Source organism: Salvelinus namaycush, chromosome 28, assembly GCF_016432855.1.
Source record: "Salvelinus namaycush isolate Seneca chromosome 28, SaNama_1.0, whole genome shotgun sequence".
Lineage (NCBI taxonomy): Eukaryota > Metazoa > Chordata > Actinopteri > Salmoniformes > Salmonidae > Salvelinus > Salvelinus namaycush.
The window spans coordinates 15514334-15537356 of record NC_052334.1 but is presented as its reverse complement, the minus strand read 5'-3'; the positions used below and the strand labels follow the sequence as shown (position 1 = coordinate 15537356).

The 23023-nt window shown below is 41.0% G+C and overlaps 1 protein-coding gene across 2 annotated transcripts; it reads right to left on the bottom strand.

The window, feature by feature from the left end:
• Nucleotides 1–1086: 1086 nt before the first annotated feature.
• Nucleotides 1087–17310, bottom strand: LOC120023385 (JNK1/MAPK8-associated membrane protein-like). Of its 2 annotated transcripts, none has more exons than XM_038967391.1 (7): nt 16974–17310; nt 15475–15554; nt 15185–15351; nt 5880–6086; nt 5420–5601; nt 2185–2261; nt 1087–2056 (listed from the first exon to the last, which is right to left on the bottom strand). In XM_038967391.1, the coding sequence occupies exons 2-7, from the start codon at nt 15544–15546 to the stop codon at nt 1838–1840; spliced, it is 924 nt and encodes a 307-aa protein (XP_038823319.1). In that variant the 5' UTR covers nt 15547–15554; nt 16974–17310; the 3' UTR covers nt 1087–1837. The 2 variants fall into 2 exon arrangements, with proteins under 2 accessions (XP_038823319.1, XP_038823320.1); XM_038967392.1 differs by having other exon boundaries at nt 15185–15339; nt 16974–17308.
• Between the last annotated feature and the right edge of the window lie 5713 nt (nt 17311–23023).

The following is a 23023-nucleotide window of genomic DNA, read 5'->3' as shown; positions in this document are numbered from 1 at the left end:
AATTGTTGTGTTATAAAAAAAACTCAGCACAAATAAAAGTCATATGAGATGAAAGTAGATGAGTACTCACACTTGTGATTCTTATTTCAGAAAAATCATAACACTTTATAACACACAGCATTTCACAAGTTTAATTGAACAATACATTTTACAATAGTCAAAATTGTAGCTAGTCAAGTCCTCGTTCTGTATGTTTTAAAATTACACTGCAATAAAATTATATATTTCTAATAAACACATCCATTGTCATCTATTTACAAGCATTCTATGAGCATGCATAAAATACATTCACAATTTAATGTCCTTACTATCCAACAAGCGTATTTCTCCAACATCATTTACAGGGAAACAGCAGGATAATTTTCATTCCATTTTTGATCAAGCAAAATAATGGAACTATATTCCACTTGGCTTGTAACATAATATTAGGTTATAATAAACTATTTTATCTGCCACTGGACATATGCATGTGTCACGGCGAACAACAGGTATAGGCCAATTAAAAAGGTTCTTTATTCTAAACCAAAACTATTAATTTTAAACAAAGAAAAAGGAATGAGGTGTGGAAGTATCATAATGTAAAGTGTATGTAAAGTGCATGGATGCGTGAATCTGTGTGTGTAAATATGACTATGTACAACTACAAAGGAACAAACAAAACAGGATCATACCTGGAGGAGCAGAGAGAGAGAGAGAGAAGTGATTAGTGAAGCAGTTTTTTATACCCTGAGCCCAGGTGGCTCCAATCACTAACGACCCTCCTCTGCCTGCAGGAGGAACCGCCCCTGCAATGCAGAGGAGGAGCCGTGACACATGTGTTCAGAGTTTTTGGCACATTAGATTTAGTTTAAGAACATCTAACTCAACTTAAACTATTGGACAATCTAGAGACCATCTTTGATTGCACTGCAACAATCAAGGATATCTGAGCTTAAAACAATCAAGGATGTTGAGCATATATGATTTTTTTATTTAACTAGGCAAGTCAGTTAAGAAGAAATTCTTATTTACAATGACGGCCTAACCCCGGTCAAACCCTAACGACGCTGGGCCAATTGGGAGTTCCATAGGGCGGCGCACAATCATGGCCGGTTGTGATGCAGCCCAGGATCGAACCAGAGTCTGTAGTGATGCCTCTAGTACTGAGATGCAGTGCCTTAGATTGCTGAGCCACTCAGGAGCCCAAAATAATATGACAGAGTGAATATCTATATACAAAACACTTCTCAAAACAGCCTCAATGAGGAACAGTACATCTTAGGCCTTAGGTTGTAAAGACAACATTCATGTGGACACAAACAATACCATTCAATAATTAACACTTTAAATATATGGAGCTTTGTAATTTATAGACATACAGTATGTAGACATGTTGTTTGTATTCCCACCTTAGTTCTAGGAATATCATAAAATCTTCCTTTTCACTGTGAGAGGAATATCAACTATCAACACTGCATGCAGCAGTCATCCTTCTACCATACTCAGAGAAGGCAGTAAAGGCTAGCATCCATATATCTCCATGGACAACACCTCCTGAATTGATAGACAGGTGGACATTAAAGGTAGACTCAGCAATATCACATAGACGCAGAAAGTAAACAGCAAAGTGGGTAAATTTCCGCAACAACTAAGAGCGTTGATGCACAAAGCTCAACTTCTCCACTGTTTTGGTCCAGCGTCTCCCATGCTGTAAGAGGGTGAAGTGTACCCCTGAACATGCACAGAAGGCGTGTGACCGAAATCTTGCGTCACGCTCATCTCAATATCTGCGGTGCTGCTCGTGGCAACATCAATTCCCTGAGTCTAACTTTAATACCCACATCCATCTATAATAGTTCTAGTGGCCGTTGCCACCTTCTGACAGAATCCGGCAAGGTTCAGTGAACCTGGCAGTGAGCAGGTAGAAAAGGGCGGGTCCAGGTACCAGGGCCAATAGAGGTAGGTCCTGCTCCAGTTTATCCAATCGGGAGATGGAGATGATGCCATACGCGTGAAGGAGCCAATGGCTGAAGAGCACCACCAACCTCTTCTTCTTGGCAGCGAGATTCTTGAAAGACTATGGATAGGAGTAAAGGGAGGAAACACTTAGGAAATGGGATATGTGCTCAAACAATTATATTGACTGAGCTGATATCAAACTTAAAAAATGTTGGTTAGGGAAATATAAAATACGCAGTTTCTTGCCTGTATTTCTGAGGCTGACATGTACACTGCCAGGGTAACCAGGGACAACACCAAAATAATGTATGGAAAAGCATAATCTGAAAAACAGAAAGCATCAAGCTTATACCACAGTCACATGGCAAGACCTTTAGTCTCGCCTGCCCAAATCTTGTCTCATTGCCTCGACTATTGGAAGTCTGGAGAACTTCAGTATTGGATTTCGTTTTTAGGATGGCTGTTAACTAGTGATGGGGGGTGAAACAATACAGTCAGATAAGGTGCTATTATTTAGTACAATATTATATAGCTACCTTGACACCAAGTATCTATATATAAATATATATATATATATATATATATATATATATATAGTACCAGTCAAAAGTTGGGACACACCTACTCATTCAAGGGTTTTTCTTTCTTTTTTTTCTATATTGTAGAATAATAGTGAAGACTTCAAAACTATGAAATAACACATATGGAATCATATAGTAACCAAAAATGTGTTAAACAAATCAAAATATATTTTATATTTGGAGATTCTTCAAAGTAGCCACCCTTTGCCTTGATGACAGCTTTTCAAACTCTAGGCATTCTCTCAACCAGCTTCATGAGGTAGTCATCTGAAATGCATTTCAAATAACAGGTGTGCCTTGTTAAAAGTTAATTTTTGGGGCCTCCCGAGTGGCGCAGTGGTCTAAGTCACTGTGCCACTAGAAATTCTGGTTTCGAGTCCAGGCTCTGTCGCAGCCGGCCACGACTGGGAGAACCATGGGGCGGCACACAATTGGCCCAGCGTCGGTATGTCCTTGTCCCGTCGCACTCCAGTGACTCCTGTGGCGGGCCGGGCGCATGCACACTGACACGGTCGCCAGGTGTACGGTGTTTCCTCCAACACATTGGTGCGGCTGGCTTCCGGGTTAAGCGGGCATTGTGTCAAGAAGCACTGCGGCTTGGCTGGGTCGTGTTTCGGAGGATGCATGGCTCTCGACCTTCGCCTCTCCTGAGTCCGTACGGTAGTTGCAGCGATGGGACAAGACTAACTACCAATTGGATACCACGAAATTAGGGAGAAAAAGGGGTGTAAATATATATACAGTTGAAGTCGGAAGTTTACATACACTTAGGTTGTAGACATTAAAACTCGTTTTTCAACCACTCCACAAATGTCTTGTTAACAAACTATAGTTTGGCAAATCGGTTAGGACATCTACTTTGTGCATGACACAAGTCATTTTTCCAACAATTGTTTACAGACAGATTATTTCACTGTATCACAATTCCAGTGGGCCATAAGTTTACATACACTAAGTTGACTGTGCCTTTAAACAGCTTGGAAAATTCCAGAAAATGATGTCATGGCTTTAGAAGCTTCTGATAGGCTAATTGACATAATTTGAGTCAATTGGAGGTGTACCTGTGGATGGATTTCAAAGCCTACCTTCAAACTCAGTGCCTCTTTGCTTGACATCATGGGACAATCATAGGAAATCAGCAAAGACCTCAGAAAAATAAATTGTAGACCTCCACAAGTCTGGTTCATCCTTGGGAGCAATTTCCAAAAGCCTGAAGGTACCACGTTCATCTGTACAAACAATAGTACGCAAGTATAAACACCATGGGACCAAGCAGCAGTCATACCGCTCAGGAAGGAGACGCGTTCTGTCTCCTAGAGATTAACGTACTTTGGTGCGAAAAGTGCAAATCAATCCCAGAACAACAGCAAAGGTCCTTGTGCTGGAGGAAACAGGGACAAAAGTGTCTATATCCACAGTAAAATAAGTCCTATATCGACATAACCTGAAAGGCCACTCAGCAAGGAAGAAGCCACTGCTCTAAAGCCGCCATAAAAAAGCTAGACTACGGTTTGCAACTGCACATGGGGACAAAGATTGTACTTTTTGGAGAATTGTCCTCTGGTCTGATGAAACAAAAATAGAACTGTTTGGCCATAATGACCATTGTTTTGTTTGGAGGAAAAAGGGGGAGGCGTGCAAGCCGAAGAACACCATCCCAACTGTGAAGCACAGGGGTGGCAGCATCATGTTGTGGGTGTGCTTTGCTGCAGGAGGGACTGGTGCACTTCACAAAATAGATGGCATCATGAGGGATGAAAATTATGTGGATATATTGAAGCAACATCTCAAGACATCAGTCAGGAAGTTAAAGCTTGGTCGCAAATGGGTCTTCGAAATGTACAATGACCCCAAGCATACTTCCAAAGTTGTGGCAAAATGGCTTAAGGACAACAAAGTCAAGGTATTGGAGTGGCCTTCACAAAGCCCTGACCTCAATCCTATAGAAAATTTGAGGGCAGAACTGAAAAAGCATGTGCGAGCATAGAGGCCTACAAACCTGACTTAGTTACACCAGCTCTGTCAGGAGGAATGGGACAAAATTCACCCAACTTATTGTGGAAGGCTACCCGAAACGTTTGACCCAAGTTAAACAATTTAGAGGCAATGCTACCAAATACTAATTGAGTGTATGTAAACTTCTGAACCACTGGGAATGTGATGAAATAAAAGCTGGAATAAATAATTCTCTATTATTCTGATATTTCACATTCTTAAAATTAAGTAGTGATCCTAACTGACCTAAAACGGGGAACTTTTACTCGGATTAAACGTCAGGAATTGTGAAAAACTGAGTTTAAATGTATTTGGCTAAGGTGTATGTAAACTTCCGACTTCAACTGTATATATACACACACACAAATATTCAATATAATATATTTCCTTCTCAATGCATTTGAGCCAATCAGTTGTGTTGTGACAAGGTAGGGTTGGTATACAGAAGATAGCCCTATTTGGTAAAACATAATTCCACAGATGTCTCAAGTTGAGGTGTGCAATTAGCATGCTGACTGCAGGAATGTCCACCAGAAGCATTGCCAGAGATCACACAGGCCACAATATTTGATGGGTTTGATAAGTAGAAATGTGTCACTAGTTTCCATGGAGTCTACATGGAAACTAGTGACACATTTCTACGTATCAAACCCATCAAATAGTGTGGCCTGTGTGATCTCTGGCAATAGTTATGGTGGACATTTTATTTTTGGTCTTCCTGTGGAGAACTTCCCCAGGCATTGGAACAGAACGTGAGATGCCTAGGCTTCCGAGGCGACAAGACCTATGGCCTTAAAATAATGCATTTCACATAAATCAATTATGTAACCATAAATACTATATAAATGGAAACCGAACCTGGTTGGCCCGAATCAGACCGGACCCTTATTTGAAAGCATACTCACAGAGCAGGCCGCCTCCCACAGCTTGCAGGACTGTCAGGATAGGGAAGAAGTAGAGAGCAGCGTAGATGCTCTTGAAGCGGTCAGATTTCCCCAGACCACAGGCGATCTTCTTGACCAGAAGTGGACGCAGCAGCATCATGAACACCAGGCAGAAGGCGTAGTAGATCAACACTATAGTGTACCTGCGGATACAGAATAAGTCATGTTATTCAATGAACAAAACATCTCACATCACACTGTGCTTGATGGTGCGCACACTGCTCTGAAGCTGAACATGCCAACCAATTTCATATGTTCAGCTCATATCAGTTGATGATGAGACTGTTTCCAGATAGAGACGGAAATTAATCCTGGACTAAAAAGCTATTTCAGCATGCTTTGAGTCCAGGACTAACTGAGAAACCAGCCCTAAAAGTGCATAGATCCAATTCATGACGTTGACGAGCCATAGGCTACTCACAGGGGAAAGACAGCTTCCTGTGTGCAGTGTAGAGTGGTGATGTAGTCTGGGCTGGGGTTGTACAGCATGGTGTACCAGTCTGAAAGCATCTGTACTCTGCAGGACCTGATAGACAGCAGACCCACTGGGTCGTTGACCAGCAGAGTCACCATAGCCGCAGCGCTGCACTCAAACAGGGCTGTGATGTGTTGGAAGAGGGCACTGGAGCTTCAGAAAGATATACATAATATCAGTAACATTAACGTGAGTTACCAAGTAGACTACTACAGGACCCTGTTAAACTCCTTTCATAAAATACCTCTACAGCAGTGTTGGGGAGTAATGAACTGCATGTAGTTCAACCAGTAATTCAACTACATTTTGCAGTAGCTTGATGGTAGACGAACCAAATTCAAAATCTTGCTAGTGTTTTAAGTAGTTAATTACTTTTTGCCATGTAGCAAAAATAAAATACAATATGGGTGAAGTAGTCAAGAATTTCCTTTCTTTTTCAGCATCAGACATGCCTAATTCACACTTGAAACATAGTTTTTGTGTTTAATAGGCTAAATTACACATTCTGTTAACAGCTGACTCCAGAGTAATCTGTTCTTGCAATTTGTAGTCTAAGACATTTCAGATTTCCATATGATAATTTATAACGAAGTAGCTTGGATGTAGTGAACTACTTTTTCAAAGTAACTTTAGTTAAATGAACAGTTTTATTCTTTAAAAAAATGGTAGCTTTAATGCAACTTAACTTCTTTCACAAGTAATTGGTAACTTGGTCAACTATATTTTCAGAGTAGCTTCCCCAACACTGCTCTACAGTAAATGTCACAATATGTAGTCTATTGGCCATGGGTATGACCAGTGGAGCTAAAAAGCATCCAGTGTTCATGGATGCAATGGGATGCCAGGCTTCCCCCAAAAAATTTACTAAGAAAAAAAAATAACATACAAAATAATTTCTTTCATCTCTCTGAGTTTCATAAACTTCCTTACATTCTTAAGAAGCTGAATGTATCTCACCAGAGAAAGAATCCGAGCGAACAAAACCCTCCAAAAAAGTGTCAAGGGAAGCAAGTTTGGATTTGGCTTCAGACCAATCACATCACAAACCAAATGTCATTATTGACAGAAAAAAATAGAATTGTTGCATATCGTTGTGTTGTTGTCCTCCGGTGTCTAGTTAGCTATTTTTGGTATCTTTTAGTTGTCACTAGGGTTGCAAAGGGTCAGAAACCTTCCTGTAAATTTCCTGAATTTTTCCAGGAAATTTTCCATGGGAATTTAAGCCCGGGAATGTTGGGAATTTTGCTTTTAATTCCATCAAAAAAAGTTAGCTTATAACAGTGAACCTTTTTTGTGGGATACACATAAGGCAATTATAGGTCTTGTGGCCTATTTTGGTTAAACTATCCCCAATTCAATGGAATTGCAAGCCTCTGCATACACAGTGCACTCTTCCATCACATGTACAGTTGATTCTCAAGATCTTGCACACTAATGAGATGCTATTGAGCCCACACTACTACACTCTCTGAGCCAAGGACCACATCCTTTCTGGTAAGTTTTGATTACAATACTGGGTGGGGTAAATATATTTTATATGACATACATGATTTTTTGTTAACTAGTAAATAGTAGCCTACAGCAAAGTGTGTTTAAATAATTTCTAACTTGTTAACTTCTGCTAGTTAGTTTTTGCTACCATGTGGGTTTTAGCTTGCTTGAGCCTGCTAACTGAGTGTTAATTCACCTACAGGTTTCATTTTAAAACATTCATCTTACAAAGGAGTTGTTTAATCTAACTGCTTAACTATTTATCTGTACATGGAATTGTATTTTGTTTTATTTTTACAAAAAAAAAATCTAATCTTTAGAGGAAAATGCCACAGGCACTATCTGATGTGTGGAGACATTTCACTGCAGCTAATGTAGAAGGAAAAGCTGTGTACATTTGCAAATACTGTGCCAAATCATATGTGAAGAATGCAACAAAGATGCAGAATCATCTGGCCAAGTGCATACAATTCCCTCAGCGCTCACAACAAGCAACCTCTTGTCAGAGGTCCCTCTACTTCTATTCGAGATGGAAAAGATGAATCTGACACCTTATCAATAGCAACAGCTCTTGGTCCTCCTGGAATCAGAAGTTTTTGTTGACTCAATGGAGGAACGTAGTCAGAGAAATGCTGATGAATGTCTTGCTCGAGCTGTGTATGCAACTGGTTCACCTCTGATGCTCACAGGCAATGTGTATTGGAAGAGATTTCTGAATGTTCTTCGATTTAAATCATTCACAATGTCTACTAATGATAAGGTAAAATGTTTATGTTTCCATATGATATGGTAAATATATCCAATGCAAAAAACAGAACGACAGATTTTTACCTTGTCAGCTCGGGGGATTCAATCTTGCAACCTTACAGTTAACTAGTCCAACGCTCTAACCACCTGATTACATTGCACTCCACGAGGAGCCTGCCTGTTATGCGAATGCAGTAAGTCAAGGTAAGTTGCTAGCTAGCATTAAACTTATCTTATAAAAAACAATCAATCAATAAATCATAATCACTAGATAAACTAGTAATATCATCAACCATGTCAAATCAATACACAGAAGTATATATTTTTAAACCTGCATATTTAGTTAAAAGAAATCCAGGTTAGCAGGCAATATTAACCAGGTGAAATTGTGTCACTTCTCTTGCGTTCATTGCACGCAGAGTCAGTGTATATGCAACAGTTTGGGCCGCCTAATTTGCCAGAAGTTTACATAATTATGACATAACATTGAAGGTTGTGCAATGGAACAGGAATATTTAGACTTATGGATGCCACCCGTTAGATAAAATACGGAACGGTTCCATATTTCACTGAAAGAATAAACGTCTTGTTTTCGAGATGATAGTTTCCGGATTCGACCATATTAATGACCTAAGGCTCGTATTTCTGTGTGTTATTATGTTATAACTAAGTCTATGATTTGATAGAGCAGTCTGACTGAGCGGTGGTAGGCAGCAGCAGGCTCGTAAGCATTCATTCAAACAGCACTTTCGTGCGTTTTGCCAGCAGCTCTTCGTTGTGCTTCAAGCATTGCGCTGTTTATGACTTCAAGCCTATCAACTCCCAAGATTAGGCTGGTGTAACCGATGTGAAATGGCTAGCTAGTTAGCGGGGTGCGCGCTAATAGCGTTTCAAACGTCACTCGCTCTGAGACTTGGAGTGGTTGTTCCCCTTGCTCTGCATGGGTAACGCTGCTTCGAGAGTGGCTGTTGTCGATGTGTTCCTGGTTCGAGCCCAGGTAGGAGCGAGGAGAGGGACGGAAGCTATACTGTTACACTGGCAATACTAAAGTGCCTATAAGAACATCCAATAGTCAAAGGTTAATGAAATACAAATGGTATAGAGAGAAATAGTCCTATAATTCCTATAATAACTACAACCTAAAACTTCTTACCTGGGAATATTGAAGACTCATGTTAAAAGGAACCACCAGCTTTCATATGTTCTCATGTTCTCATGTTCTGAGCAAGGAACTTAAACGTTAGCTTTCTTACATTGCACATATTGCACTTTTACTTTCTTCTCCAACACTTTGTTTTTGCATTATTTAAACCAAATTGAACATGTTTCATTATTTATATGAGGCTAAAATTGATTTTATTGATGTATTATATTAAGTTAAACAAAGTGTTCATTCAGTATTGTTGTAATTGTCATTATTACAAATAAATAAATAAAAATCGGCCGATTAATCGGTATCGGCTTTTTTTGATCCTCCAATAATCGGTATCGGCGGTGAAAAATCATAATCGGTCGACCTCTAACACCAACTACAACACTTCTCTTGCCAATTGGCCTGGACCCTTTATCGGCACGGAGCCCCGCCGATCTATCATGACTGGTCTGCTGAAGTAACTCGGCCGATGTGCTCTCAACCGTTGGTGATGATCCATCTGCTAGCCCTGGCCTGCTAGCTCCCTGAACCCCGTGTCTCCCGCTCGCTCAACGTAGTAATCGACTACCGAACGGTTCCCTGTTTCATCTATTGCTCTTCATTGGACCCTATGATCACTCGGCTACACAGTCGATGCCTGCTGGACTGTCCATTAACACGGTACTTCATTTTGTTTATCTATCTGTCTGCCCCAGCCTCAAACTCTGTGTGTAGCTAACTGACTCGCTCTGCCCATTCGTTGTTGTTGTCCTAGCTGTTTACCCGTTGTTGTCTCACCCGTTGTTGTCTTAGCTCTCCCAATCAACACCTGTGATTGCTTTATGCCTTTCTCTAATGTCATTATGCCTTGAATACTGTTGTTTAGGGCAGCTCTCATTGTTGTATTTTGCTGCGGAGCCCCTAGTCCTGCTCAACATGCCTCGGATAGCTCCTTTGTCCCACCCCCCACACATGCGGAGACCGCACCCAGCTTAACTGGCGCCTCCAGAGATCCAATCTCTCTCATCGTCACTCAATGCTTAGGTTAACCCCCACTGTATTCGCACCCTACCATACCCTTGTCTGTACACTATGCCCTGAATCTATCCTACCACGCCCAGAAATCTGCTCCTTCTTTTCTCTGTTCCCAACGCACTAGACGACCAGTTCTTATAGCCTTTAGCCGTAGCCTCATCCTACTCCTCCTCTGTTCCTCTGGTGATGTAGAGGTTAACCCAGGCCCTGTGTGTCCCCAGGCGCTCTCATTTGTTGACTTCTGCAACTGTAAAAGCCTTGGGTTCATGCATGTTAACCTGTTTGGGATAGGGGGCAGCATTTTCACTTTTGCATGATATGCATGCCCAGAGTAAACTGCCTGCTACTCTGTCCCAGATGCTAATATATGCATATTATTAGTAGTATTGGATAAAAAACACTCTAACGTTTATAAAACTGTTTGAATGATGTCTGTGAGTATAACAGAACTCATATGGCAGGCAAAAAACCTGAGAAAAATCCAACCAGGAAGTGGGAAATCTGAGGTCTGTAGTTTTTCAAAGCTTGGCCTACCGAATACACAGTGTCTATGGGGTTAAGTTGCACTTCCTAAGGCTTCCACTAGATGTCAACCGTCTTTAGAAACTTGTTGTTTCAGGCTTCTGCTATAAAGGAGGGGCTCATGAGACCTGTTTGAGTCAGTGGTCTGGCAGAGTGTCTCGGGCTCGTGACGCGCACTTCCGACAGAGTTAGCTCTCGTTCCAGTCCTTTGCTACAGACAATGGAATTCTCCGGTTGGAAAATTATTGATGATTTATGTTTAAAACATCCTAAAGATTGATTTCGTACATCGTTTGATATGTTTCTACGACCTGTAACGGAACTTTGAGTTTTTGTCTGGACCTAGTGCTCATGAAGATGGATTACTGGGCTGAACACGCTAGCAAACAAGTGGCTATTTGGACATAAATTATGGACTTTATGGAACAAATCAGTCATTTATTGTCGAACTGGGATTCCTGGGACTGCATTCTGATGAAGATCATCAAAGGTAAGTGAATATTTATCATGTTATTTCTAACTTCTGTTGACTCCAACATGGCGGAAATTTCTTTGGCTGGATTTGGCTGGATTGGGCTCTGAGCGCCGTACTCAGATTATGCTTTTTCCGTAAAGTTTTTTTTAAATCTGACAGCGGTTGCATTAAGGAGAAGTCTATCTTTAATTCTGTGAATAACACGTATCTTTTATCGATGTTTATTATGAGTATTTCTGGGATTTCTGTGGCTATCTGCAAGATCACCGGATGTTTTGGAATCAAAACATTACTGCACGTAACGCGCAAATGTAAACTGAGATTTTTGGATATAAATATGCACATTATCGAACAAAACATACATGTATTGTGTAACATGATGTCCTATGAGTGTCATCTGATGAAGATCATCAAAGGTTAGTGATTAATTTTATCTATATTTCTGCTTTTGTGACTCCTATCTTTGGCTGGAAAAATGGCTGTGTGTTTTTTTGACTTGGCTCTGAACTAACATAATCATATGTTGTGCTTTCGCTGTAAAGCCTTTTTGAAATCAGACACGATGGGTAGATTAACCAGATGTTTCTCTTTCATTTGCTGTATTGGACTTGTTAATGTGTGAAAGTTACATATTTCAAAAAAATATTTTTGAATTTCCCGCGCTGCCTTTTAAGCGGAATGTTGTCGAGGGGTTCCGCTAGCGGAACGCCTGCGCTAGAAAGGTTAACATCAGAAGCCTCCTCCCTAAGTTTGCTTTATTCACTGCTTTATTCAGTAGAGGATGCCTGGTTGTTCTTTAAAAGTGCTTTCCTCACCATCTTAAGTAAGCATGCCCCTTTCAAAAATGTTTTTATCTAAGAACAGATACAGACCTTGGTTCACTCCAGACTTGACTGCCCTTGACCAGCACAAAAACACCCTGTGGCGTACTGCACTAGCTTCGAATAGTCCCCACGATATGCAACTTTTCAGGGAAGTAAGGAACCATTACACAGAGTCAGTTAGGAAAGCAAAGGCTAGCTTTTTCAAACAGAAATGTGCATCCTGCAGCACTAATTCCAAGTTTTGGGACACAGTAAAGTGTGTCCTTCACTCATGCTGCCAAACATACCCTCGTAAAACTGACTATCCTACAGATCCTTGACTTCGGCGATGTCATTTACAAAATAGCCTCCAACACTCAGCAAAATAGATGCAGTCTATCACAGTGCCATCCGTTTTGTCACCAAAACCCCATATACTACCCACCACTGCAACCTGTATGCTCTTGTTGGCTGGTCCTCGCTACATATTTGTCGCCAAACCCACAGGCTCCAGGTCATCTATAAGTCTTTGCTAGGTAAAGCTCCGCCTGGGTAAGGTTTATGACACCCCCATAAATACCTTTCTCCCTTCCCTCTCTCTCTGACTCTACTGAAGGACTCTTGAATAGCCTTTGTTAAACATAGAGTCTGGGAACATCAAACAAGTGGGGGGAAAGGAACCATATTTCGGTAATAGAAGCAGTTGAAAATATGCGTTGGTACTTAATGAATATGATGTCAGTTCGGTTGTCATCTGAGACATTATGACTGATGACAGGACGACATAAACTGTATCTGGGAAAGTCTACACATTATAGTTATCAGATTCACATGGAATTGTTGTGCAATTCAAATGTTTAAATATGACACTATTTGTGAAAATAATACATTTAATTTTAGCTTCAAAATGAGAGATTTGGGTTTTCATAAAGTTAGAGCTCTGCTCAATCAGTGGCCCGCCCCTGTGAAGAGACATGGGTTATAAACTATGAAACACACCCTTCTCTCCCTCCACTATATAAGCCCTTGACGAAAATGTAACCATCGGTTCCGAGGACGATAGGACGACGGTCCATACGTTGAAAAGGACTAACATTTCAACTACAGAACTAAGCCAACCTCAGCGTGAGCTTTGGTTGTGAATGGTATAAACTTTGAACTCTTACTCACTAAAGAAGTGAGACATCGTAGCCGTTGAGTTAGCAACAGCAGCTGTAAACGTGGGCTAGGAAAGGACGGACAGAGTATCCCATCTACCACACAACGACGACACTACAACGTATTCCGTTCACCACCAGAGACACTCTTCAAAGGACAAAGGACTCTGTTGGGCAACACAGCCTTCCATCTACCACCAACCTATTGAAGTGCAGCTCAGAGTAAATATGTATTGCATTTTCCTTTTCCAAATGGGCAGTAATTTAGAATGCATAAGATTCTGTATTTACGATAGAGACATAGCTTCTCCCTTTGTTCGTCAAGTTTTCCCGCTCTTTCACTCAAACCCAACCCCTGTTCTTTGTGTAACCAGCTGTCATATCTGTTCCGTCCGCTAGGGACGTTTTCCTTTATGACATAATTTGTAATCAATGTATGATTCATTCGGTGTATATGTAATTCTGTGTGATTAGTTAGATAATGTGTGATTAGTTAGATAAATAAATAATTAAACCCAATTTTGTATTGCTGATTCAACTTGTTAGCCAGGGTTCGTGAAGATAAACAAGAATTCTACGATGTTCAGATGAGACTGAAATAAGGTGACGATTAATATTGACTGCTATTGATGTAAAATATTACTAGGTCTTTAAGAGTTTATTCGGAAGATAACAGCTCTATAAAACACTATTTCGTGGTGCCCCGACTTTCTAGTTAATTACATTTACATGATTAGCTTAATCAGGTAATATTAATTACAGAGAAAGGATTTTATAGACAGCATGTCATATCACTTAATCCGGCATAGCCAAAGACACGACAATAGCAACACCCACCCGTAGCACGCGCTCCAGCAGGTATATTTCACTGGTCATCCCCAAAGCCAACACCTCCTTTGGCCACCTTTCCTTCCAGTTCTCTGCTGCCAATGACTGGAACAAATTGCAAAAATCACTGAAGTTGGAGACTTATATCTCCCTCACTATATCTCCCTCACTAACTTTAAGCGTCAGCTGTCAGAGCAGCTTACCGATCGCTGCACCTGTACACAGCCCATCTGTAAATAGCCCATCCAATCAACCACCTATCTCATCCCCATATTTGTTTTTCTGATCTTTTGCACACCAGTATTTCTACTTGCACATCCTCATCTGCACACATATCACTCCAGTGTAAATTGCTAAATTGTAATTACTTCGCCACTATTGGCCTATTTATTGCCTTACCTCCTTACTCAATTTGCATACACTGTATACAGATTTTTATATTGTGTTATTGACTGTACGATTGTTTATCCCATGTGTAACTCTGTGTTGTTTTTGTCGCACTGCTTTGCTTTATCTTGGCCAGATCGCAGTTGTAAATGACAACTTGTTCTCAACTGGCCTACCTGGTTAAATAAAGGTGAAACAAAAAAATATAATGAAAGATGTTGAAATGTTGGTGTTGAAATGTTGCTGGAATAGTGGAATCAGCTCTTGTTTTCTTTGAGACTTGCAGAAACTCTGTGGTTCTAAAATCAATAATTGTTTAGTAGTCCGAAATGTTGGAAACATTACCTTGCTTGACCATGCTGTAGGTCAGGTAACTGTTTGTTTCATGCAATATGTTTTGTGGACTTCACCGGACAGATGTTGCTCTCCAGTTTTGTAATGAAACAATGGTGTGGTTGAAATTATTCTGCCACTGTCTTTTTATTATCTCTGCCTTTAGCCCTATATCACGGTGCCAAGGCTTACGAACTAACAAGTTATTGAGCAAACGACGTAATTATCACAACAGATAGGTTGTAATGTTTTTTTTTTATGGATTAGCTTCTCCAGTGATTTAACCTACATGCCACAATTGGTTATGACTGCAGTAATTTGGGCTGAAAATGAGACATTACCTTTTCTTCCCAAAGTACCACTCGATGAAGAACCAGTGTAGAACCAGTGGCAGCATTGCCATGAAGCCCAGGTACAGCCAGTCATAAAGTTCAGGGGATTCTGTACACTTCTCACAGATCTTCTGCATGTTTGTCTTCTCTCCTCTGGGACATACCTGATAATTCAACTGCATTTTAGAGTATGGGTTTAGCCTAATACTAGGTTACAGAACTTAGTGCTACAGTAGTAGCTAGAATGCCCTTCCAACAGCTCAGTTGATTTGTTAAAATTCAGCTGGAACTATACTCACCCCACATTCTCCATCAAATGAGCCATTTATCAACATCTTGCCACAATAATGTCCCGGACAGGTTGAACTCATGGCTACGGCTGTAATGAAACAGTAATACAACAAGTCAGTTATTGACAATACTGCGGACATCTAACAATGTAGCTACATTACATGAACAAAAGTATGTGGACACCTGCTCGTCGAACATCTCAATGCAAAATCATCGGCATTAATATGGAGTTGGTCTTCCCTTTGCTGCTATAATAGCCTCCACTCTTCTGGGAAGGCTTTCCACTAAATGTTTGAACATTGCTGCGTGGACTTGCTTCCATTCAGCCACAAGCGCATTACTGAGGTTGGTAAATTATGTTGGGCGATTAGGCCTGGCTCATAGTTGGCGTTCCATTTCATCCCAAAGGTGTTCGATGGGGTTGAGGTCAGGGCTCTGTGCAGGCCAGTCAAGTTCTTCCACACCGATCTCAACAAACCCTTTCTGTATGGACCTTGCTTTGTGCACAGGGGCATTGTCATTCTGAAACAGGACAAGGCCTTCCCCAAACTGTTGCCACAAAGTTGGAAGCACAGAATCATCTAGAATGTCATTGTATGGTGAAGTGTTAAGATTTCCCTTCACTGGAACTAAGGGGCCTAGCCCTAACCATGAAAAACAACCCCAGACCATTATTCCTCCACCAAACTTTACAGTTGGCACTAAGCATCGGGACAGGTAGCGTTCTCCTGGCATCCACCAAACCCAGATTCGTTCGTCGGACTCCCAGATGGTGAAGTGTGATTCATCACTCCAGATAGCATTTCCACTGCTGAAGAGTCCAATGGCAGCGAGCTTTACACCACTCGAGTCAACGCTTGGCATTGCGTATGGTGATCTTAGGCTTGTATGCAGCTGCTCAGTCATGGAAACCCATTTCATGAAGCTGACTTTGCTTCCAGAGGCGGTTTGGAACTCGGTAGTGAGTGTTGCAACCGAGGACAGACGATTTTTATACGCTATGCATTTCAGCACTCCGTGGTTCAGGTCTGTTAGCTTGTGTGGCCTACCACTTCGCAGCTGAGCTGTTGTTGCTCCTAGACATTAACACTTCACAATATCAGCACTTACAGTTGACCGGGCCAGGGCAAAAATTGGACAAACTGACTTGTTGGAAAGGTGGCATCCTATGACGGTGCCACGTTGAAAGTCACTGCGCTCTTCAGTAAGGCCATTCTACTGACAATGTTTGTCTATGGAGATTGCATGGCTGTGTGCTCGATTTTATACATCTGTCAGCAACAGGTGTGGCTGAAATAGCCGAATCCACAAATTTGAAGGGGTGTCCACATACTTTTGTATATATAATGTAACGTTACTTATCACCTAAAAACTAGCAAGTATGTTGGTTAGCTAGCTAAAATAGCTAACTAGCTAGCTAGCGTTTCCTGGCTTAGGCTACATGGCGTAATATTCAAGTCATCACATCATTAAGCAGACACTTTCCAAGTATAATGTAGCTACATACCCTTCTTATTATTCAATCTCCATACGATTTAGATGAATACTTAGTACATGATGTTTCCAAACAACGATTTCATTTCTGCTCCATCAACCGATAAACCGGAAGCTCCTGCTACAGTGGTTCGGTCGTCACTAGTTACCACAAGCACAAAGTCATAAACCCCGCCTATTTCTGCAATTGATCTTCTTAAAATTGTATTTTAAAGCAAACCTTAACCACACTGCTAACCTAATTCCTAACCATGAAGTTAATTTTTATTTCATGAATTGATACGATATACCCAATTTTGACTTTGTTGCTGTGGTACCTAGTGGAAACCCAATAGGTCTTCAATTTACTTCTTCGCCCTTTTTGGTTTGTATGCGTCAAGCTGACTAAAGATACGCGCAACAGCTCTACCTTGGGTTCCGGAAGAATGCCAATCCCAATTTGAGCACTGTGGACAAATACTGATCAAATGATATTACTAGGGCTGTCAAATATTTTAATGGTTTGGTGTGTTTAATCTCGATTAATTGCAAATTCAGAATTTGCTCAAATTCAGCTGTAATTTAATTTTTTTATACAAAAAGCATCACAAGAATATTGACGTCTTGATTTTGTAAGATAAACTAAATAAGCAAAATTGATAATGTACACACTTAAGCCTCGTTTACGCCTTGCGCTAACATGTGAGTTTTGTGATCATCTGATCAATATGATCTAATTACTATCTGATCAAAGTGTGTCGCGTCTACACATGATGTTAAAATGTCTCTCTTATCCGTCCACTGTGTCCACATTGTGACCAGATTTCCTGGTGCCTCCCTGTATGCAAAATATTTGAAGATTTTTTCAATATAATGTGAATGTATTTATTTTAAGACAATTATTGATGCCATAAGTCAATGGTACTAGCTGTCAATAAAAAAAAGTATTGATTTTTTTACAAGCATTTCGCTTCATCTGCAATAACATCTGCTAAACACATGTATGTGACCAATAAAATCTGCACTTGATTGATTTCCAGATGGCTACCTGACTACCTCCGGAGGTGGTCAGGAAGATCTGATCAAGATTAAGATGTCTTAATCGTCTACACCTGTCTAAAATTTTTGGCCCAATCAGAATGTGGACAAGATCAGAACAAAGGATACACGTTAGCACCAGATGTAAGTAGGGCTTTTCTTTAACCTCAACGTCAACTTGGTTTGATCTTCACATTGTTGTATTTTTAGCTGTATATATAGTATTTTTGATGTTTTCAGTATATTTTGAACACTTTCAGACAATGCACATAATCCCACAAAAAAATGTAAGACTTTATTTTAAAGGTACCTGATAAACTATTTATAAATTGTGTGTTCACCATTTTTTTAATCATTAGTCCCGCATTTATAAACCATTTACAGATCATTAGTTAAGTCTTTGTGCAGTCCTTAATCTAAAGTGAGTGCTATTTATACTTTATAAACATTTTATAAATGTTTTGAGTGACCAGTGTAATTTTTCACAAAAAGATGGACATGCCATTGGTAGACATTCCAGCAGTACGTGGTAAAATAATAAGCACACAACACATGTTCAACTAGCTTACTAGCATTTACAAATGTGAGAATAATGATTCATAAATGGCGAACTCACAATTTATAAATGCCTTATAAATGGTATATTAGGTACCCATAAAATAAAGTGTTAGCAAAGTTAACTCAAGTTAACTGATTAACTCTAACAGCACCCCTAGAGAGATAGAGGCTGAAAGACACAGACAGACAGACAGACAGACAGACAGACAGACAGACAGACAGACAGACAGACAGACAGACAGACAGACAGACAGACAGACAGACAGACAGACAGACAGACAGACAGACAGACAGACAGACAGACAACGAGAAAGAAAGAAAGAAAGAAAGAAAGAAAGAAAGACAAAGCCCTGTGCTACAGAGCGATGGACCTAAAGAAGAGTCCACTCAGCCAGCTGGTTCTGGCGCTCTGTTCACAAACACAAACAGACCCCAGCACAGCAACACAATTAGACCCAATCAAATAATGAGAAAGCAAAAAGATAACTATTTGACACACTGAAAATAATCAAACAAAACACAAAGCAAATTCCAATGCTATCTGGCCCTAAACAGAGTACACAGTGGCAGAACACCTGACCACTGTGACTGACCAAAAAATTAAGAAAATCCTTGCTCTCCCTGCCATAGGCAGACCTGGCTCTCAAGAGAAAGCAGGATATGTGCCCACTGTCCAAACAATGAGGTGGAAACTGAGCTGCACTTCCTAACCTGCCAAATGTATGACCAAATTAGAGACACATATTTCCCACAGATCACACAGACCCACAAAGAATTTGAAAACAAATCAATCATTGATAAACTCCCATATCTGTTAGGCAAAATACCGCAATGTGCAATCACAGCAGCAAGATTTGTGGCCCGTTGCCATGAGAAAAGGGCAACCAGTGGAGCACAAACAACATTGTAAATACCACCAATATACTGTATCTGTTAATTTATATCCCTCCACTATTCATACTACAACTATTTGCACATTGCTAAAATATAACACTTGAAAATATAACACTTGAAATGTCTAGCTTTTTTAAACCATTTTGGGTGCAATGTTTTTTTTAAATGTATTTATTTTATTTATTTATTTTTTATTGTTTTTTGTTGATGTGGATACATTTGTTTCTTCTCACTTTTGTGTATTGTTTATTTCATTTGCTTTGGCAATGTAAACACACAGTATGTTTCCCATGTCAATAAAGCCCCTTTGAATTGATGTGGGGGGGGCACAGAGAGAAAGTTCACAATTACACCACCTCCACTGAGTAATACACTGTATGTATAAATGTAATGTGAAAATATATATTTAATACATAAGGGGAAATCTGCACTCGCTATATCATATTTTTTCATCAAAAACTACCGAGTTCTATATTTATTAATGTATCATGGCACCGGAGAAGATGGCTGACGTTTTACGTGCTCCTAACCAACTGTGTTTTTTTGTTCGTTTCTTTATGTTGTTTGTAACTTATTTTGTAACTTATTTTGCACATAATGTTGCTGCTACCATCTCTTATGACTGAAAAGAACTTCTGGACATCAGAACAGCGATTACTCACCACGAACTGCCAGAAGCTTTTTTTCCTTTAACAAGTCCGATGAGCCCGACGTGAAGGACATACTGCTTTCCCAGGAACAGGCCCAAATCCCCGTCATTTGCGTGAAGAGAAGACGGAGAAAAAGAGAGCAGAGGTCGGGCTGCCTTCTGAGAATTCGTAGGCGATCGAATAAACTCCCACTGCCTCCCGTTCAACTATCTAACGTGCAATCATTGGAAAATATTGACGACCTACGTGGAAGATTAACCTACCAACGGGACATTAAAAACTGTAAGATTTTATGCTTCACGGAGTCGTGGCTGAACGACGACATACGTTGTATCGGCAGGATAGAACAGCGGCATCTGGTAAGACAGGGGGTGGTGGACAATATATATTTGTAAACAACAGCTGGTGCACGATATCTAAGGAAGTCTCGAGGTTTTGCTCGCCTGAGGTAGAGTATCTCATGACAAGCTGTAGACCACACTATCTACCTAGAGAGTTTTCATCTGTATTTTTTGTACCTGTCTACATACCACCACAGACCGATGCTGACACTAAAACCGCACTCAATGAGCTGTATACCGCCATAAGAAAACAGGACAACGCTCATCCAGAGGCGGCTCTCCTAGCGACCGGGGACTTTAATGCAGGGAAACTTAAATCAGTTTTACCTAATTTCTATCAGCATGTCAAATGTGCAACCAGAGGGGGGAAAAAACTCTAAACCACCTTTACTCCACACACAGAGATGAGTACAAAGCTCTCCCTCGCCCTCCATTTGGCAAATCTGACCATAATTCTATCCTCTTGATTCCTGCTTACAGGTAAAAATTAAAGCAGGAAGCACAAGTGACTCGGTCAATGAAAAAGCAGTCAGATGAAGCAGATGCTAAGCTACAGGACTGTTTTGCTAGCACAGACTTTAATATGTTCCGGGATCCTTCCGATGGCATTGAGGGGTACACTACATCAGTCATTGGCTTCATCAATAAGTGCATCAATGACATCGTCCCCACAGTGACCGTACATACACCAACCAGAAGCCCTGGATTACAGGCAACATCCGCACTGAGCTAAAGGCTAGAGCTGCTGCGTTCAAGGAGCAGGACTCTAACCTGGAAGCTTATAACAAATCCAACTATCACCTCCAACGAACCATCAAACAGGCAAAGCATCAATACACGACGAAGATCGAATCGTACTACACTGGCTCCAACTCTCATCGGATGTGGCAGGGTTTGCAAACCACTACAGACTGCAAAGGGAAGCACAGCCGAGAGCTGCCCAGTGACACGAGCCTACCAGACAAGCTAAACTACGTCTATGCTCGATTAAAGGTTAATAACACTGAAACATGCATGAGAGCACCAGCTGTTCCGGACGACTGTGTGATCACGCTCTCCGCAGCTGATGTGAGGAAGACCTTTAAACAGGTCAACATTCACAAGGCCACAGGGCCAGATGGATTACCAGGACGTGTACTGCGAGCATGCGCTGACCAACTAGTAAGTGTCTTCACTGACATTTTAAAACTCTCCCTGTCCGAGTCTGTAATACCAACATGTTTTAAGCAGACCACCATTGTCCCTGTGCCCAAGAACACTAAGGTAACCTACGTAAATAACTACCGACCTGAAGCACTCATGTCTGTAGCCATGAAGTGCTTATAAAGGCTGGTCATGGCTCACATCAACACCATTATCCCAAAAACCCTAGACCCACTCCAATTTGCATACCACCTTAACAGATCCACAGATGATGCAATCGCTATTGCACTCCACACTGCCCTTTCCCACCTGAATAAAAGGAACACCTATGTGAGAATGCTATTCATTGACTACAGCTCAGCGTTCAACACCATAGTGCCCTCAAACTCATCAATAAGCTAAGGACCCTGGGACTAAACACCTCCCTCTGCAACTGGACCTGCCCCCAGGTGGTAAGGGTAGGTAACAACACATCCGCCATGCTGATCCTCAACACAGGGGCCCTCAGGGGTGCGTGCTCAGTCCCCTCCTGTACACCCTGTTCACTCATGACTGCACGGCCAGGCATGACTCCAACACCATCATTAAGTTTGCCGATGACACAACAGTGGTAGGCCTGATCACTGACAACAATGAGACAGCCTATAGGGAGGAGGTCAGAGACCTGGCCATGTGGTGCCAGGACAACAACCTCTCCCTCAACGTTATCAAGACAAAGGAGATGATTGTGGACTACAGGAAAAGGAGGACCGAGCATGCCCCAATTCTCATCGACGGGGCTGTAGTGGAGCAGGTTGAGAGCTTCAAGTTCCTTGGTGTCCACATCAACAAACTAACATGGTCCAAGCACACCGAGACAGTCGTGAAAAGGCATCTCAACAGTTTTTACCCCCAAGCCATAAGACTCCTGAACAGGTAATCAAATGGCTACCCGGACTATTTGCATTTTGTGCCCCCCCCCAACCCCTCTTTTACGCTGCTGCTGCTCTCTGTTTATCATATATGCATAGTCACTTTATCTATATATTCATATACATACTACCTCAATTGGACCGACCAACCAGTGCTCCGGCACATTGGCTAACTTGGCTATCTGCATTGTGTCCCGCCACCCACCACCCGCCAACCCCTCTTTTACGCTACTGCTACTCTCTGTTCATCATATATGATATGCATAGTCACTTTAACCATATCTACATGTACATACTACCTCAATCAGCCTGACTAACCGGTGTCTGTATGTAGCCTCACTACTTTTATAGCCTTGCTACTGTATATAGCCTCGCTACTGTTATTTTTCCCTTTCTTTTTACTGTTGTTTTTATTTCTTTACTTACCTATTGTTCACCTAATACCTTTTTTGCACTATTGGTTAGAGCCTGTAAGTAAGCATTTCACTGTAAGGTCTACACCTGTTGTATTCGGCGCAGGTGACCAATAAACTTTGATTTGATTTGAAG

Bases quoted from the DNA above. Each gene is read 5' to 3' on its own strand.
- LOC120023385 (XM_038967391.1), bottom strand. From the start codon at position 15,546: ATGAGTTCAACCTGTCCGGGACATTATTGTGGCAAGATGTTGATAAAT. The intron at 6,087-15,184 runs GTAATGTCTCAT...ATCTTTCTGAAG, and splicing joins TGGTACTTTGGGAAGAAAAG to CTCCAGTGCCCTCTTCCAAC. The intron at 2,262-5,419 runs GTGAGTATGCTT...TCTGTTTTTCAG, and splicing joins TGTGGGAGGCGGCCTGCTCT to ATTATGCTTTTCCATACATT.